This window comes from Ostrinia nubilalis, chromosome 2, assembly GCF_963855985.1.
Source record: "Ostrinia nubilalis chromosome 2, ilOstNubi1.1, whole genome shotgun sequence".
NCBI classification, from domain to species: domain Eukaryota; kingdom Metazoa; phylum Arthropoda; class Insecta; order Lepidoptera; family Crambidae; genus Ostrinia; species Ostrinia nubilalis.
In genome coordinates, this window is record NC_087089.1 from 1,080,839 (window position 1) to 1,097,864 (window position 17,026).

Here is a 17,026-nt window from a genome sequence, read left to right on the forward strand (position 1 = left end):
ACCCATGGTTCTTCCTGCCTCATCATCATCATCATCATCATTTCAGCCACAGGACGTCCACCACGTGCTGGCGCGCCTGGTCCTGCCCGCGTAGCGCATAGCGAGCCAGGTGTCATGGAGGCTACCCGCTGTCCCGCGCGTTCGTGTCCCTCCTGCTATCACTTTGCTCGGGCAGGCTTCCGAACGGACTTGCCAGTTCCTGATATAGGTTTTCTGACAATGTCGTGTGAACGAGGCCAAAGTGTCAATAGAGCAACTGACGTTTATTTGAAAATCTGAAATCAAAACATCTTTGGAATGAAGTTGGCCACAATTAATATTAGTGTAAGACAGTTTTAGTATGTTTCTTTTGTCATAAATCAATGAAAGCAGAATTTGTGGAGTCAGAACCGAGAAAAAGTAGATCAATTAATTATGTACAAAAATAGGATCCATGACATAGTTTATGGCTCAGTTATCCCACATTTAGGCAAGCCTTATTTTTTGCACAATCGACAAGTTTCGTGATGTTGAAAACATTAGATTTCACTGAATGGGATTAAAATATAGACCAATTATACAATTTTACTAAGAAATAATCTTGAGTGACCCTGGCTGAAAAATTAAAAACTACTAGATCTAAAAAAATGACTAATATTCCGACACCACTCTTCCAGATGCTGTCCCTATGCTTCGAGCTCTTCGCCCTCTGGCTGGATCAATACGAGCCAGCAGCGTCAGACTTCCCGCCCGCGGGCAGGGAGCCAGACGCCAACCCGCCGCCTGGCTTTCGGCTGCTGCTGCAGCTGCACGGCGACTCGGAGCTATTGCGGCTGGCACTGGGCTCGCTGGAGGGCTCGCTCGGCCTGCTGGAGCGGCAGCCCGCCATGCCGGGGAAGGTGAGCTGGCAGGTACCCTGGGAGGCTGTGGACCCCGGGCCCTAGGAGGCTAGGAAGCTGTGGACCTTGGGCCTTAGGAGGCTAAGAGGCTGTGAACCCCGGGCCCTAGGAACAAGCCGGGCTTCCGGCTGCTGCTGCAGCTGCACGGCGACTCGGAGTTGCTGCGGCTGGCGCTGGGCTCGCTGAAGGGCTCGCTCGGCCTGCTGGAGCGGCAGCCCGCCATGCCGGGGAAGGTGAGCTGGCCAGGTACCCTAGGAGGCTAGGAAGCTGTGAACCTTGGGCCCTAGGAGGCCTACGAACCTTGGGCCCTAGGAGGCTAGGACGCTGTGAACTCTGGGCCTTAGGAGGCTAGGAAGCTGTGAACCTTGGGCCTTAGGAGGCTACGAAGCTGTGAACCTTGGGCCCTAGGAGGCTAGGAAGCTGTGAACCTTGGGCCTTAGGAGGCTAGGAAGCTGTGATCCTTGGGCCCTAGAACCTTTGAACCCTGGGCCCTATGAGGCCTGTGAACCTTGGGCTATAGAAGGCCTATGAACCCTGGGCCCTAGAAGGCCTAGGAACCGTGGGCCCTAAGAGGCTTATGTACCCTGGGCAAGGAGGCCTGTGAACCCTGGGAGGCCTATGAACTCTGGGTCCTAGGATGCCTATGAACCCTGGGCCCTAAAAGGCCTATAAACCCTGGGTAATCGGGACTATTCCCAGTTCCCACCACTCGTTCCTACCGCAGGTTACTCGTTGCAGGAAGGTGTTAAACATTTCCAACCGGCCAATCTGGTTATAATTGTGATCTTTGTTGGAGATTTCTGAAATGTAATGTTGCTGAAATGATAATGATGACAAATGCAAATGCGTGTGTTACATATGGAGTGTAAAGAATGATTGAATACAATGATTATGTGTATTTGTGATTTGTGACCCAGATAATTTTTTGCAGGTATTCGTGGAAGAAAGTCTGGTATCAACCCTGCAGATACTGGAGCGCGCTTTGGCCCTGGAGCGTTCGCTCACCGCCGCGGCCTCCGAAGCCGGGCGCGGCGTACTTATTGTCGGCCTCTCCAAACTTATACTGGGTAAGATCTGAGTGTAGTATTTAGTTACTGATAATTTACAACTAAATTAAAATCATCCCCTAGTAATATTTTTAGAATTAAAGGTTTTTGCAGACGAGGGATTGTTGACCACAAATGATACAAAACATTTTGCTCTTTTTGTGTGGGGTACTTTGAGTTCTGCATTTTATACACTTTATAAATATTGATGTAAAAAAAAAGTACCTCATGGATACTCCCTAGTCTGCACAGGCTTTAATTTTAACTGGTCATCATATCCATTCTCCCGGTTATCATCAAATCATACAGTCACTGACGGAATAACATGTAAACAAAGCCCCATAATTATTACTGGTCGTCATCCTTATTCTTCGTGACATCATCAACTCTTACATTCACTGGCAGTATTTACACGTTAACAAAAGCATAGGCGGGTTTTAGAACCGCGCTGACCGCTCGCTGATCGTCGGCGCTGACAGATAAATATGTATGTAATTGAAGGGAACGTTCCTGAGTGACGCTGATCGCTCGGCGCCGACGCTTCATACAATTTGGCTGTCAGCGCTGACGGTCAGCGTGACTCTAAAACCAGCCATAAAGTGGATTCTTGAGCTAATTCTATCTTTTTTTTCAGCGGACGACGGTCCCTCCGGCGGCGACCGCCTAGTGACGTGCTGCCGCGTACTCCAACTAGTTAACACGCTGCCCGCCGCCGCCGCGCGCGCCACCGCACTGTTAACCCGTGCGCTGAGCGCGCCGGCCGCCGCCAGGCACTTGTTGCATGCGCAGGCGCACCGTCCGCACGCCAGCGATATCAGGTATGTACAATACATTGATTTGGAGATAACGCCATCTATGACTGCAATTAATATTACGCCTGTATTCACAAACGATGCTTGCTTAACTAAAGCAGCAAGTCGAACGCACAGTCTTGAATAGAGCTCTGTGATTTTTTCCTGTGTCACCCTGTGCGTCCACGCGCAAGTTCCGACCGAGGTCTCCTCAGTAATGTTTGTGAATACGGGCGATAGACTGCCTAAGCTAGTAATTATTTTATAGCTTGTATACGGATATTATTATATTATTTGTAATAAGTGAATTACCTTCTTCAAATCTCAGCTGGTTCAGCGCTAAAGGCCTGCGCAGAAGGCAAACTTTTTGTTCGGAGTACTTTTAATCCTCTGTAACTGTATGCATTATGCGATACAGCTTACAATGAATTCACAGACTAAAAAGTCAGTCGTCTGCGCAAGCCTTGACAGCACATAGGCAATGAAAACCACCTGCTGGTTGCTTGATCATAGCCACCAGGATTCATGGGTCTCTCTGACTTCACTTCAGTGTGATATACTGTGCTTACCTCTCTTTCCACCAACAGGCACGGCTTCGTAGAATGCTTGGAAGCAGAAGAATACGGCGACGAGCAGCAGATAGCAGACATTCGCGCGGCCAAGGAGGGAGTCCTATTGCTACTGCAGCAGGCGCTGCCCGCCGCGCCGCCCAACCTCGCGCACTTCCTACTGGGGTACCGACTGGACGACGACGTGAGTGACGCTCTTGTGTGCTTGTGATAAGGGTCACTTTACAACAAGCAGAGCAGCAGATAGCAGACATTCGCGCGGCCAAGGAGGGAGTCCTATTGCTACTTCAGCTTCCTACTGGGATACCGACTGGACGACGACGTGAGTGACGCTCTTGTGTGCTTGTAATATGAGCTACTTTACAACAACAGGCAGACGACGGCGACGAGCAGCAGATAGCAGACTGATGTTCGCGCAGTCAAGGAGGACTCTTATAATAATATGTGCTAAATTACAACAAACATGTTTCATTTTATGTATTGTTGACTGTACATTATTTACTTAGTTTGGGGCTAGATGACACATTGTAAAGTGTTTAAGGATATTTAGGGCCTACGCTAAAACTTGTACGACGCGGGTGTGCCGGCCAATAATTTACGCTTCGCTCCGCTCTGCTCTGCCTCGGTGGAAACCGGTCCTCACACGTGGAAACCACACCACACTGCGTTCCTTATACTTTTTTCGATACTGCACTATACGCGCGTGTGAGATTTTACAGGCCCTAGAGCAGTGGTTCTTAACCATTAAGTCAATTTCTGTCTTGTCAGGGACCACCTCATAATCAAATCGGTCAAAAGTAAACCAGTTTGACTGCAAAAATCTGTTAAAAGTGGTTTCGACAAGTGCACTTCGTGGACCACTTGGAATGCCTCGTGGTCCGCGGACCACCGGTTAAGAACCACTGCCCTAGAGGGATTGGAATTATTGTACAGACGACAGCATACTCTCAACTCAACTTAAACACTTTGGCATCTTATGTAGTTGTGATAGAGACCATTTTGCAACCAAAATGTATAGTATAAATCGACTTTGTCAGCTTACTCTCCCAATAACTTTGTTTAGGTGAGCCGCAGCGCACTGAACGAGGCGGGCGTGGCGGGCTACCCGCGGACTTGCCTGCACTCCATCCTGGATATATTGGACCAGCACATCGCCGGCCAGAACAACGGGGATAGGTGAGCAAAAATACAACTTTAATGCGAATGTGTTCACTTCATTTCATACAATAATTGCAACAGTTATTTGGGAGCTTTTGCCAGAAGAGTTCTGCGTAAAAGTGACCAACTGTGGAGGGTAGAAGATGCTTACCTACAACTCATAAAACTAATTTATTTATGCAAGTAGGCTTTTAAAAAGCACTTTTACACTCCCCAGTATTAACCCTAGCACTACTTTAGGACAATATATGGTGCTGAGAAGAAGCAGCGCAAGAAACTCTGTCACTATTGTCACGTAACACTCGTGTCGTCAGCCGTTATTCGTGTGCTAAGAGGTTTTTTATTATTTTTGAATTTGAGCAAAAAGAGTCTGTGTCTGACTATGGCATTCAAGTTCTTAAACGGTAGAATCAATTTGGTTGCGGATTTTTTCTTGACACAGTGAGACAGAGGACGATTAGATTCTCCTGGAGGTCCTGTCACTTGCTAGTAGCGAAGACAGTGGCACCAACTTGTGAGCGCTAAAGTGGTAGGAGGACTATCGCATTTGCACTCATCAAGATGGCGCCACTGTAGAGTAAGGTCCTGTCAATCGCCAGGGGTGCCAACTGTTAAGTATAAAAACGATAGCCCTCATTACATTGTTGCCATTTGACCATTTCCGAGTGTAATGGGCGAGTGTTATCTTGTCCCAGGGAGGCGTCGAACCTGGTGGAGAGTTGCTACCGGCTGGTGTACTGGCTGGCGGCGCGGCCGGCCACGTCGGCGCCGGCGCTGCGCTTCCTACGCTCGCGTGATTACTTCCTAGCGCGACACGTTAAGGCCACCGTCAACCTGGAGGTACAAGATGCATTTGGGATTTCAAAGTCAAAGTCAAAGTCAAAATTTCTTTATTTGTTTGGACTAATAAATAGTTCTTACAAATCGTCATTTTGCTCTTAAGGAGCCTCTACATGTCTCATAATCTTTTTACCCTACCAGCGCTTCGAGACCAACATTTGGCAAGTGCTGAGAAGAAGCGCCGCAACAAACTCAGTCACCACTGTCTGCCGGTTAATATAAATAAATAGAAATAGTAGTAGTAGGTACATTCGATTCAGGAGCAGTTCACTGAATTTACCATGCATTCTTGTATGGTGTATCTTATAAGAATGGGTATACAAGATTGCGTGGTATATTAAACAAGGTAGTGACGTGCTAATATCTAGACTTACATATTAAGATACTAGTAGAAATGACTCGCATACATAAATTTGAATAACTTGGATTGACCAGTCCCCGAAAGCAGCGCCTGTTCACAGACATGACGAGTGAACCAGCCATCGCTTCACTCGACCATATTAGAGGGAATGTAACGACCCGCCTCACTACGCCACCACCCCAGAGACATTTTAGTGAGAATGACAATTCCAAGTTATCTCTTTAAAATAAAAAAACTAATAATAAAGCTAAGTAACAGTCCAGATTGAGAAGCATGACACTATAACATTTGAGAAATTATTATGAGTTTCTATATTACTTTTCATTTTAATTCTTTTTAGTGCGAGCATGAGAGGACCATAATCCTACTCCCAGGATGACTTATCATTAAGAAAATCTCGAGTTGTATAATAGGCTTTTTTAAGCATGTGATCTTTAACTATATCTTTAAATTTATTATACGGTAGCTCTTTATATTTATCAGGGACTTTGTTATAAAAATGGACACCTTGTCCCATAAAAGAGGCAAACACTTTATTAAGTCTAAAAGCGGGTATAGCCAATTTATTTTTATTTCTAGTGTTAATTTGGTGAATATCACTTTTCTTTTTGAATTCAGTAATATTTTTTTGAATAAATAGAATACAGTTTAAGATGTATTGTGAAGCGGCCGTGAGAATGCCAATTTCTTTAAACAATTCTCTAAGGGATGCTCTTGCTTTCATTTTATACAAGTATCTTATCGCACGTTTTTGCAAAATAAATATTGTTTCAAAATCTGCAGCTTTGCCCCATAGCATGATTCCATATGACATTAGGCTATGAAAGTAGCTAAAGTAGACTAAGCGAGCTGTTGAAACATCGGTTAATGACCGTATCCTTTTTATTGCAAAAGCCGCTGAGCTGAGCTTTCCCGCCAGAATTTCTATATGGGGGCCCCACTGGAGTTTTGAATCCAGGGTAATTCCCAGAAATACAGTAGAGTCTACCAGATCGATTGCATTATTATTAAGTTCTATTTGAGTACTAACTGTTTTTACGTTAGGCAAAGAGAATTTTATACATTTTGTTTTCTTTGCATTGAGTTGTAAATTATTTGTAGTGAACCAACTTAAAACTCTTGTTAGTGCATTATTTACATCGTCAAAGTTATTTTTACTTCTGTCGATATTAAAAATCAAAGATGTGTCATCAGCAAATAACACGATTTCGCAAGAGTCCTTAACAAAATATGGTAGATCATTAATGTATATAAGAAACAAGAATGGACCCAGAATGGACCCCTGCGGAACTCCCATTTTCACAGGTGACCCAGAAGACAAAACACCATTTATGTCAACTTTTTGAACTCTAAAGTTTAAATAGGATTGTATTAAATCCAAAGCCGAGTCCTTTACCCCATAATAGTGCAGTTTGCGAATTAGCGTTTGATGTTCTACGCAGTCAAAAGCTTTTGAGAGATCACAGAAGACCCCTAGTGCATTTTGAGAATTCTCCCAAGCCTCGAAGATATGTTTAAGTAGTGCAACCCCAGCATCGGTGGTGGAACGACCCTTGGTGAAACCATATTGTTCACTATGAAATAGTTTATTAGAGCCAAAGTGAATCATAAGTTGCTCCTGTATGATTTTTTCAAAAATCTTGCTCAGAGCGGGCAAGATAGAAATGGGTCTATAATTGCCAGGGTCGGTTTTGCTACCAGACTTAAATAATGGCATTAGTCTACTATGTTTCATGAGGTCGGGGAAGATTCCCTTCTCTATGCAATTATTGAATATTATCGCTAACTGTGGGGAAATTATATCAATAAAGTGTTTGACTATCTTGACAGAGATGCCCCAGATATCAGTTGTACTCTTTACGTTTAAAGGATTAAAAGTTTTAGTGATATCTAATGGAGTAATATGTTTAAAAGAGAAGTGCGAGTCACAGGGTGTCACGTGGGTTTTCAATATTTCTTCGGCCTCGGAGGGAGATGACTTTAAGTTGGCAGTTGTTGCTGAAGCTATATTACCAAAAAAATTGTCAAAAGCTTCCGCTACATCTTTATCTGCAGATATCAAATTATCGTGAACTTTGAGAGAAAAGTCATTATCTTTTGGTTTTAGTTTACCAGTCTCTCGGTTGATAACATTCCAAGTTTCTTTTATTTTATTACTGGCGTTCCCTATCTTGTCCCGAATATAAAAAGACTTAGCCATGAAGCAAACTTTCTTAAAAATTTTTGAATACTTTTTTACATGCTCAAGAAAAGATATACTATTATTATACTTTTTCATGCCATAAAGTTCATATAACGTATTTCGACTTTTGTATATTCCCTTGGTAGCCCAGTCACTAAACTTTGATTTGGTATTTGGTTTTAATGGCTTTACCGTAAAAACTTTGTCATGTTCGGTTTTAATACATTCGAAAAGGTTATTGTAAAGAGCATCTGGGTCTCCCTGTACATACGGGACTAAATGCAATTTATTTTCAAGATTATTTTTAAAACGTTCTAGACGACTAATGGTTACAGGTCTACATACGGCATTTTTTTAACTTTTATTATTCAAATTATTACAAATAAATTCTACTTTAATACCACAGTGATCTGACGTAAGACTGTGTATGACAGCTTTATTGTCAGGGACACAGCTAGAGAAAATATTATCTAGACAAGTAGCTGTGGTTTCCGTAATTCTAGTTGGTTCCTTAAATTGACTAAACAAGTTAAATGACTGAAAAAGGGAAAGTAGTCTTACAGAATATGATGATGAGCTATCTAGTAAATTGACGTTAAAATCTCCACAAACTAAGACCTTTTTGTTGCTGTTACAAGTTTTATTAAGAGCATCCTCAATAGCCGCTTCAAAAATACCAAAGTCCCCAGAAGGGGGTCTATACACACATACAATGATGTAACTCTCAAGCTCGACACAGGAAATTTCGACAACACGCTCAACTGATAGCCCTACTACATCTTTGCGTTCTTTATATTTAATATTATTATTCACAAATATTAAGGAGCCTCCGTGAATGGCAGACTTCCTGAAAAACGCGCTACTTAGCTGATAATTATCTATATGAAAAGAGCTTTCATATTTCTTTAGCCATTTGTTTATTTATTTATAGAAGGAACTCAATGCAGACTCTCTTAAGGCGTGAATTTCTCTCCAAACCAACGCGTGTGGCCTACGTGCGTGATGACGTGCACGGTGGCGATCAGACGGCGTGTATGAATTTTTAGCAATGAGTTCACATCAACGCGTCCTGTCTTTGGCCACGGCGATCGATGCAGTGCCTACATTCGGCAATCGGCCATTAAACAGCGCTTGTTATCTTGATGTTTCATATTTTAGAATGGCAGAAATCTTTCATGGTAAACGTCTGGAAAGCGGCAGTGTGAACAACTTTTGCACTCTCAGTAATCGCGAGCACGAACGCACGCTGCAGCTTTGGTTTCGTCGAACCTTTAGGCGATTATCACACTGCGCCGCGCTCCGCCGCGGTACGCGGGACGACAGATTTAATCATTGTATGCAAGTACCTCAGTTTGTGTAGCAAACACACGCGGCACAACGCACTGACAAACACGTCTGCGCGCGGGATTTTTTATATTAAATCACGCGGATCGCGGTGGAGCGCGGCTTAAATATGTCTCGTGACCTGTACTATTTGTTTTAGATTGTGGTGCAAAGGTGATCGTCTTGTTGGCTATCTAAGTAAATAACAAGTTATCTCCTCTACAGACGGCGTCGGTGGTAACGCTCTCAGCGCGGTCTTGGGTGCTCCGAGCGTGCGCGTGCGAGGCGGGCGCGGCGGCGGCGGGCCGCCAGCACGCGGCGCTGGCCACGCTACTGGCCGCGCTCACGCACGCGCCGCTGCACCACACGCAGGTGTGTACTACTCTCGGGTGCTCCGAGCGTGCGCGTGCGAGGCGGGCGCGGCGGGCCGCCAGCACGCGGCGCTGGCCACGCTACTGGCCGCGCTCACGCACGCGCCGCTGCACCACACGCAGGTGTGTACTACTCTCGGGTGCTCCGAGCGTGCGCGTGCGAGGCGGGCGCGGCGGGCCGCCAGCACGCGGCGCTGGCCACGCTACTGGCCGCGCTCACGCACGCGCCGCTGCACCACACGCAGGTGTGTACTACTCTCGGGTGCTCCGAGCGTGCGCGTGCGAGGCGGGCGCGGCGGGCCGCCAGCACGCGGCGCTGGCCACGCTACTGGCCGCGCTCACGCACGCGCCGCTGCACCACACGCAGGTGTGTACTACTCTCGGGTGCTCCGAGCGTGCGCGTGCGAGGCGGGCGCGGCGGGCCGCCAGCACGCGGCGCTGGCCACGCTACTGGCCGCGCTCACGCACGCGCCGCTGCACCACACGCAGGTGTGTACTACTCTCGGGTGCTCCGAGCGTGCGCGTGCGAGGCGGGCGCGGCGGGCCGCCAGCACGCGGCGCTGGCCACGCTACTGGCCGCGCTCACGCACGCGCCGCTGCACCACACGCAGGTGTGTACTACTCTCGGGTGCTCCGAGCGTGCGCGTGCGAGGCGGGCGCGGCGGGCCGCCAGCACGCGGCGCTGGCCACGCTACTGGCCGCGCTCACGCACGCGCCGCTGCACCACACGCAGGTGTGTACTACTCTCGGGTGCTCCGAGCGTGCGCGTGCGAGGCGGGCGCGGCGGGCCGCCAGCACGCGGCGCTGGCCACGCTACTGGCCGCGCTCACGCACGCGCCGCTGCACCACACGCAGGTGTGTACTACTCTCGGGTGCTCCGAGCGTGCGCGTGCGAGGCGGGCGCGGCGGGCCGCCAGCACGCGGCGCTGGCCACGCTACTGGCCGCGCTCACGCACGCGCCGCTGCACCACACGCAGGTGTGTACTACTCTCGGGTGCTCCGCGCGTGCGCGTGCGAGGCGGGCGCGGCGGGCCGCCAGCACGCGGCGCTGGCCACGCTACTGGCCGCGCTCACGCACGCGCCGCTGCACCACACGCAGGTAACAACTCGTCGTTCGTCGTCGTCGTTCAGCCGAAAGACGTCCACTGCTGGACACTGCTGGAGTCTGTGTCTGGCTATGGCATTCAAGTTCTTAAACGGGTGAATCAATTTGGTTGCGGATTTTTTCATGACACAGTGAGACAGAGGACGACAGAGACTGTGTGACTGTGACTGTGGAGAGATGACAGAGGACTGCTGGACAAAGGCCTCCCCCAAGGAATTCCACGAAGACCGGTCCTGCGCCGCTCGCACCCAGGCACCTCCCGCGACCTTCACCAGATTGTCCACGCTACGTCTTCCGGCTCGTGGTCGCCACTCAAGAACTTTCCTGCCCCAGCGGCCATCAGCTCTACGAGCTATGTGCCCCGCCCATTGCCACTTGAATTTAGCGATTCTGCGGGCTATGTCAGTCACTCTGGTTCTCCTACGTATCTCCTCATTTCTGATTCGATAAGGTAACATAACTGCTTCAAAATAAAGCGTAAAATGATCAAGAAGTGTGACGCAGTGGAGTGCAATCCTGCCCTACTCAGACGCAATTCTACGCACACCTTCCGCGAACCAGCCAGTATAAGTGACGGGGTGAAGTGCAACGTGCTCTAAGTAGACGCAATTCCGCGCACACCTCCCGCGAGTCGGACAGATAATAATTGAAAAATGGGTCATCATCATCATCATTTCAGCCATAGGACGTCCACTGCTGAACATAGGCCTCCCCCAATGCTTTCCATGTTGATCGATTAGTAGCGGCCTGCGTCCAGCGCTTCTCTGCTACCTTTACGATGTCGTCGGTCCGCCTTGTAGGTGGACGTCTCGTACGTACCGCAAAAATGGGTATGGCCATGGAAAAGTTTGCTTCATAATAAAGTAGCTGTTTAGATGCGCGCGAGTTCTGCACCACACGCAGGATACGTACTGTAGCTCCCGACATGTGACGTAGGCTTGTGGGTGATGCGCAGGCGCGTAGATGCTTAGATGCGCGTGACCTCTACACTTGTCGTTGCGCACGAAGATTGTTGTTATCGACGACTGCTGCTATATGAATAAATACTTACTTACTTACTTATATATTTTAATAACTTTTGACATAATATTATTTACTAGCTTTCCGCCCGCGGCTTCGCCCGCGTGGAATTTTGTCTGTCACAGAAAAACTTTATCGCGCGCGTCCCTGTTTCAAAAACCGGGATAAAAACTATCCTATGTTCTTTCCCGGGACTCAAACTATCTCTATGCCAAATTTCATCAAAATCGGTTGCGAGGTTTAAGCGGGAAAGCGTAACAGACAGACAGACAGACAGACAGACAGACAGACAGACAGACAGACAGACAGAGTTACTTTCGCATTTATAATATTAGTTGGGATTGACATTTGTTTTTTATTATTATTTTAATTTTCTATTAACATATTGTACATCCGAAATGGATAACTGTTGAAGCCACTAAATATTGTTACCACCTTTTGTACACAGTGTTGACAATAAAATTATTATGATTATGAAAATGTGTTTAAACTTTTATTAGAGCTCTGGCGTCACCTTAATTTGAGCCTTATTCATTTATCATAATGTCAGGAATGGGAATGGTGCCTGCTGCGGCGCACGCTGGAAGCGCTGCCGGTGAGCGTGGAGGCGAGCGCAGAGCCGCGCTGGGAGCTGTTCCACGCGCACCAGCTGCGCCACGCCATCGCCTCCTGCGACCTGCCCACGGGTGAGTCACGGTGCCTTCACGATGACGTCACGTACAAAATTATGTTCTATCAACCCTTAGGCCCAGAACAGACGGTGAAACGCAACTGCAACGAAACTGCAACTGCTAGTTACTTTTGAGTTGCATCTAAGTTACGTACCTATTGCATCTAAGTTACGTTTCTACAACCCTTACGTGATGGTGGCGCCCTCCTGTCAGCGTCATGACGGATAATGTTGGGCATCATCTATTTACTTTTTTTTTTCTTTTAATATTGTATTTTATTTTTTTTATTTCTCTTTTGTTTGTTTTTTGTGTATTGTCTCATGTTTGTTTCCAGCTCTCTCCAAAAATGGTCACCGCAGCATAACAGCGTCGTGTTCTGGGTTTATTTACCACTCCAGAGCATGACACACGCTGAGCGGTGGCCAGTTTTGGTTCTAACTTGTATTTGGTTTTTGTTATCTGATTCTGTGTTATATTTTAAGTTGGAACCAAATAAATGTTTTTCTTCCTTTTTTTCTTTCTTTCTAAGATGGGCGACGGTAATCACTTACCATCAGGTGATCCGTCTGCACACACATAAAAAAAAAAAGTTTCTGCCATAGCGTCCGATGAGAGATCACACATGACGCGACAAGTTTGAAACTCAGTTTCAGTTTCATTCATCAGAATCATCACAAAGTTGCAGTTTCGTTGCAGTTGCGTTTCACCGTCTGTTCTGGGCCTTACCCATGTGACATGCAATAAATAATTTGAGTTTGATGCTCCTGCGACCTGCCCATGGATGAGTGATGACGCTCCGTGCGCTTCCGTTAGGAGTGGAAGCAGTGCCTGCAGCTGGAAATAAAATTTAATGAAATATTAATTAATTTATTTTGCATGGAAAACAAACAGCTTTGTGTAATACTTATAGAAGAGGCAGTTTAGACTGTTCGACAGGTGCAGTCCTGTTGTCCCCCCTGCTTGGCCCCCCTGGGGGAGCCAACAGGATTTCGAAATCCTGTTGTCCCCCCTGGCTAGGGGAGACAACAGGACTAGATTTTCAATCAATGATTTGAGGACTGTTGTCCCCCCTGGCAAACATTGGGTATTTAGAAGCCATATATTTTTGTAACATTTAAGAAGTTCTGGAGTACCTGACTAAATGCCATATTGCCAAACTAAATACCTAAACGTAGGATGTCAAATAATAATTAACATTTAACGAAAAAAATATAAGTTGTTGGTACCGGTAATATTTCTGACTATTCCAAAATCTGCTTTACTTGCTTTTAAATAATATAATACAAGTAAATGCGAAAGAAACTTTATCTGTCTGTCTGTTACGAATTCACGCATAAACCATTGAACCGATTTTGATATTTGGTAAAGAGATAGTTTTGAGTCCCGGGAAAGGACGTTGGACAGTTTTTATCCCGGTTTTTTAAACAGGAATGCGCTCTATATTTTTTTCTGTGACAGAAAAAAATTTACGTGGACAAAGCTGTAAACAAAAGCTAAGTAAGTATATGATATTCTCATGTATAAAAAATATTGTCTTCTGTAAAGTTGACTAAAAATCCGTTTAGTAGTTTTTACGTGAAAGAGTATCAAACATCTATACTATTCCATACTCACAAATTTTCGCATTTATAATATTAGTAGGTAGGACACTAAAACTGCATAATTTTAAATTAATCATAATTAATTCTCAACAAATTAATTGCTCAGTGATTCAACTAGCGGCCGCCCGCAACTTCGTACGAGTAGAGTCCGTTTTACCCCCTTAAGTATGTGTGGAATTTCGTAAAATCCTATTATATGCTTCGTATTATTTCCTATCCTTAAATAAATAGATAAATAAAATCCGTTCTTGGCAGATGTCTTCACCCTATAAGGAACCTAGTTACCTGCCAAATTTCAAGTTTCTAGGTGTCAGTACCGGCACCAAAACCTTATTTTTTTCGTTATCATTTATTATTTAACAAACGTTTAGGTAGTAGGGCAAAAAAAGAATGAGACATGTATAGGCTCCTTAAGAGCATTTGACGATTTGTAAGTACTAATTTAATTAGTCTAAACTACTAAAGATAATTATGATTTTATCAAAATGGTAATTATTATTTAACAAACGTTTAGGTATTCACTCACTTTGGGAATTTGGCATTCAGTCAAGGACTTCAGTATTTTACAAATTATGTTATAAAAATACATGGCTTTTAAATAATGTTTGCCAGGGGGGACAACAGTCCTCAAATCATTGATTAAAAATCCAGTCCGAGATTTTGGAACAGTCAGAAATATTACCGGTACCAACAACTTATATTTTTTTCGTTAAAAGTTAATTATTATTTGACATCCTACGTTTAGGTATTTAGTTTGGCAATATGGTATTTAGTCAGGTACTCCAGAACTTCTTAAATGTTACAAAAATATATGGCTTCTAAATACCCAATGTTTGCCAGGGGGGACAACAGTCCTCAAATCATTGATTGAAAATCTAGTCCTGTTGTCTCCCCTAGCCAGGGGGGACAACAGGATTTCGAAATCCTGTTGGCTCCCCTAGGGGGGCCAAGCAGGGGGGACAACAGGACTGCACCTGTTCGACATTCTGCCTTCTTTGAGGACCCTTAAGGCCTCCGCTAAAGCTTGTGCAGGCGACCGCGCGTGGTTCTGTATGAAACATTAGAATGAGGAGGCACCCGCGGCGGGCTCCCGTTCCGTACACCTGTTAAGTGGAGGCCCTTAAATGTTCCATAATTCTTTTCTGGAGAAGGAAATAACGTGTACTTTTATCGTAGGTTTGGGCGGTAAAAGAATCAGCGTGTCACGTGTCCACGCGCTACTAGCTCGGGAGCTATCGGCGCTACACGCCACCGCGCCGCAACGGAATCTAGTCGCTTTGGAAATACAGAAGGTAGGACAAAAAAGAAAATATCATCTAAAATTTAAAACATTTTACTTAATGCCCTTTTCATTCTAACCCTTTATATCTGGTATTATTGCAAAGTTATCCATTCGCAGGTGTTAGACTACGTAACCGAAGTGAACCGCCAGCGCAACCTAGCGGCGACTCTCACGCACTACTACGACTCCTGGCGGCAACTCACAGAAATCCTCTTCTGCGTGGCGCCGCCCGACATTCTCAGCCTCGAATCTCGCAAGAACTTACTCCTCAACATCCTCCAAGACTTACTGAACAAAATACCACCCGCAGAAGTGCTGCCACAGTTAGGGAACCTAGCCTCGGGAACAGTGTTGCTATTGCTGGTCAATTTGAGACACTGCTACATCCTTCAGAAGAGAGAAACAAACATGGACGCGTCAGAATTCGAAACGTCGTTCTTCGGGCCTTCAAACCAGATCATGCAGACGAAATCGCTGACGCTTAAATTCATTCTACACAAGATTCTGAGCTGGATATTGGTGTCTGGTGGTTCAACGCAAAAAATGCGAGTGAATCTCTACGGAGCGTTGCTAAATTACTTGAATATCGTAAACTTGAAACCAAGCCCGGCTGATCCTGAAGAAGAACTGAACACTACATACGTCAGTCGATTGGACAGTTCCAAAGCGAGGCCTAGTAAAGAAGAGTCAGCGTTGAAGTCTATGGTGGTAGATGTGATCAGTGGTTTTGGCGAGAACCTATGTTCGATAGTGTGCAGCGACTGCATAGGAGGAGGTCACGACGTGTGCCGTATGGTGGCGCTGTCGTGTTTGGATACCCTGGTGGAAATCAACCCGAAGACGGACTGGATGAATACCCTGACTAATCAAGGGTATTTGAGGAGCCTCATTGATAGTTTGATGCAAGATGATGCTGGGTTGAAAGAGGTTAGTAGTGTAATCATTGTTTATTTGTTTCTTGAATACCACTATTAGGGCCTCGTTCACCAATTCCGAGTAAAGTGCCAAATAGGCTATTCATTGCATAACGTCATGAGTAGCAATTTATTGAATTTCACTATCTTTGAATAACACTAAAATCCATCTTATTTTAGTAATCAGGAAGTAACTAATTGGAACTTTAGTCGGAGATGGTGAAGGAGGTCCTACTAGTAATGTTGCTACCAATTTGGGAACATGAGAAAGCTACAAACTATTTTTTTTGGGATTTTTTTTTTATCAATTTTAGGTTAAACTAACCTGTGATGAAAGAGAGAAGAAAATATGTATTTTTTTTATGATTTTTCTTGTCTCGTCAGGCTTTAGAACCTAACCCGAAGACCCTTCGCGTGCTCTACGTATACGAGTCCAAGATGGCGCTGCTGATGAAACTGGCTGGCACACGCGCGGGCGCCGAGACCATATTAGCGCAGGGCGCTCTGTCGTGCCTCGCCAATATGAGCATCCTGTCGCGCCATCCTGACATACACACTGCTTCAGACTCCCAGCGGCACACTGACTTCGTGCCCGCCGTGGCCAACAGGTGAGCATAGTTCGTTCGTTCATTTCAGCCAAATGACGTCCACTGCTGGACAAAGGCCTCCCCCAATGAATGATCCTGCGCTTCCCGCGACCTTTACCAGATCGTCGGTCCACCTAGTAGGAGACCTGCCCACGCTACGTCTTCCAGCCCGTGGTCGCCACTCGAGAACTTTCCTGCCCCAACGGCCATCGTCTCTACGAGCTATGTGCCCCGCCCACTGCCACTTGATTTTAGCAATTCTGCGAGCTATGTCGGTTACTTGATGTCGGTGAGCATAGTACACAGGTTATTTGTTGAGAGAGAAGA

General features: G+C 45.9%; 1 protein-coding gene across 1 annotated transcript; it reads left to right on the top strand.

Moving 5' to 3' along the window:
- The first annotated feature begins 999 nt into the window (after positions 1–999).
- Positions 1,000–16,724, top strand: LOC135077997 (nuclear pore complex protein Nup205-like). Its single transcript, XM_063972542.1, has 11 exons — positions 1,000–1,111; positions 1,810–1,945; positions 2,559–2,742; positions 3,303–3,468; positions 4,348–4,460; positions 5,138–5,282; positions 9,374–10,618; positions 12,195–12,330; positions 15,093–15,208; positions 15,316–16,125; positions 16,497–16,724. The coding sequence occupies exons 1-11, from the start codon at positions 1,100–1,102 to the stop codon at positions 16,722–16,724; spliced, it is 3,291 nt and encodes a 1,096-aa protein (XP_063828612.1). The 5' UTR covers positions 1,000–1,099.
- The last annotated feature ends 302 nt before the right edge of the window (positions 16,725–17,026 follow it).

Coding starts and splice junctions, on each gene's coding strand:
- LOC135077997 (XM_063972542.1), top strand. Junction 1,946..2,558: donor CCTCTCCAAACTTATACTGG/GTAAGATCTGAG, acceptor CTTTTTTTTCAG/CGGACGACGGTCCCTCCGGC. Junction 15,209..15,315: donor TCGCTTTGGAAATACAGAAG/GTAGGACAAAAA, acceptor ATCCATTCGCAG/GTGTTAGACTACGTAACCGA.